The sequence below is a fragment of the Olea europaea genome, chromosome 3 (assembly GCF_002742605.1).
Source record: "Olea europaea var. sylvestris chromosome 3, O_europaea_v1, whole genome shotgun sequence".
Classification (NCBI taxonomy): domain Eukaryota; kingdom Viridiplantae; phylum Streptophyta; class Magnoliopsida; order Lamiales; family Oleaceae; genus Olea; species Olea europaea.
This window is the reverse complement of record NC_036239.1, coordinates 18,520,087-18,522,307: the sequence shown is the minus strand read 5'-3', so window position 1 is coordinate 18,522,307 and position 2,221 is coordinate 18,520,087. Positions and strand designations below refer to the sequence as shown.

The 2,221-nt window shown below is 34.1% G+C and overlaps 1 protein-coding gene across 1 annotated transcript in view; it reads right to left on the bottom strand.

Annotated features, from left to right (window-relative positions):
* Positions 1-351: 351 nt before the first annotated feature.
* LOC111379338 (diphthamide biosynthesis protein 3-like) overlaps positions 352-2,221 on the bottom strand; it is a 3,988-nt gene continuing 2,118 nt past the window's right edge. The window contains exon 2 of the mRNA XM_023002701.1: positions 352-912. Coding sequence (XP_022858469.1) covers positions 554-912 — 359 coding nt within the window. The 3' untranslated portion in view covers positions 352-553. The remainder of the gene's footprint in view (positions 913-2,221) is intronic.

The following is a 2,221-nucleotide window of genomic DNA, read 5'->3' as shown; positions in this document are numbered from 1 at the left end:
ACACAAAAAACAACCAGAAATCTACTCCAAAACAAGTCCCTTCTCCAAGTTAAGTTTGTACCCGGAACTTAAGCTGGTGAAGACATACTCAGCGCATTAAACCTTATTTTTCTTTAGGCCAAGAAGAAATTTCGCCCCAAGTTTGGGTTTTAACAAGTCCCTTAAATATCTTCCAGAAGATCTTAAATAATTCTAAACAATTACTCCATGAAATACATGCAAAACTGTCTCTTAACGATGAACTCGTCATTCTGCTCAGTTGCATATCACGTGTATAATCTAATCCAACCATGTATTTAAAAAAAAATAAAAATGTCAGTAGTTATATTCTCAAGCTAAATTCTGTTGGGCTACTTTGAAACAATATATATTAAATGTAAATAGTATTTCAATATCAAATCTCAAACTAGTCTATTTCTCTAAATAGTACAAAAATTCAGCCTTTACAAACCCTCCAATCTAAACCAAATCTACGAAAATCTCTTCTTTTTTTAACATTAAGTTCCTCTCACACCTACAAATAAAATTATAAAAAATTGAAACCTGAAACATTTCAAGCTACGGCTACGGGCTGCTGCTTCTCGGGCTCAATTTTTCTCTTGGACTCCTGAAAGTCCTCGATGTTGTAGATAACCGTAATATACAAAGAGCAGCTAGGGCACCGAGCAACTTCCTCGCCGATCCGCAAATCCTCTTTAGTTATCTGGAAAAGATCGCCGCAAGGACACGGGTATGTAAAAGCTTGCAATTCCTCGTTCCACTCCATGTCCTCGATCTCCACGTCGTCGTTCGGAGTACTTCTAGGGTTTTCTCCCTTCCATTTTTTCTTTTTCTCGCAGTCTGTATTGCCCACTAGGGTTTTGCCTGATGAGAAATTAGGCCAAATTACAAACCTATTTGACGGAGGAATATCTTTTAATTATTAAGACATCGTTCGACTTGACTTGGGAGAAATAAAGTCCCCGTTTGAGCCCCATTACTTCTAATTACATAAAATTAAAATTTTCTCTCTCCTACTTTAATCACACAATTTTCAATAAAATAATATTATACATAAATTAAAAAAATTTTAACTACTCATTTTTAAAAAAAATACTATTCATTTCATTATAATTTACAAATAATGAGGCTCAAACGGGGCCAAAGAATTTTTGAAATTCAAAAATTATTTTTATATTTGTTTAGCTTATTAATATTAAAGTTCTTCTTTTAATTAGTAGAGTTTTTAGAGAAAATTTGTTATATGTAGTTTTCTTTAAAAACATTTCCGGATTAGGAAGTTCTTTTTCAAATTAGTTATGCCTTCTCAAAAAACTATTCTTAAAAATAAAAGTAAAAACAATAGTTCAATCAAACGAATTCTAAAATGGCCTTCTTTGCTTAAATATAAAGCTTTTGCTTTTATTTATGGAAAAATTGTAGTAACGGTTTCTAATCTTTTCGTTTTTTGCAAATTTTATTTTAACATTTATTTTGTGTCAACGAAGTTCTCTAACTTTTCATAAATATGCACTTGAAGTCCATCTGAATGGAAAAATTAAAGACCTTCTCTGACACAAAATGAAGGTTAGAATAAAATCTGTAAAAAAATGAAAAGATGAGGGACTTCTGCTACAATTTTCCCTTTATTTATTTATACTCCCTAAAAAACTCCTATATCCATATTTTTATATTTTATTAATTCTATAATATTGAAATACATTCATAAAAGGAAAAAAAAGTTACTAATATAATTTCAAACCTTGTAAGAGATTCGTATAGGAAAAAAATTCAGAAGTTCATTCTGAATTTGATTTGATGATAGTAGTAGGTGGAGTTGCAGGCTTCAGATCTTCAATCGTCGATGTGAGCTGTAAGAGTCCAAGTGCTTATAAAAAAGGTTAAACCCTAACCTTAAGGGTCCCCCACTACCCCTGTCCTGGAGTATCGTGAGGGAGGTAAATCGCAGGTTATGCCTCCAAGGGTACAGGGTGAAAGGCTGCTTGTACACTTGTACTTACCCAAGAGCCAAATTCATATTTCAAGATTCGAACCCTTGACGCAGCAGCCTCAAGTAAAGTTGGATTTCTCCACCCTCCCCTTTTACCACTTGGAGATGTGCCCTCGGGGCGAGTCCAAGTGCTTATAAGATAGCTTGCGTGGTGGCCCATGGATTGCTTTGCAAGTTGGCTCATGAGGCCTACTGTGAGCTTGAGCTTGGTGAAATCCAAACCCAAGCTGT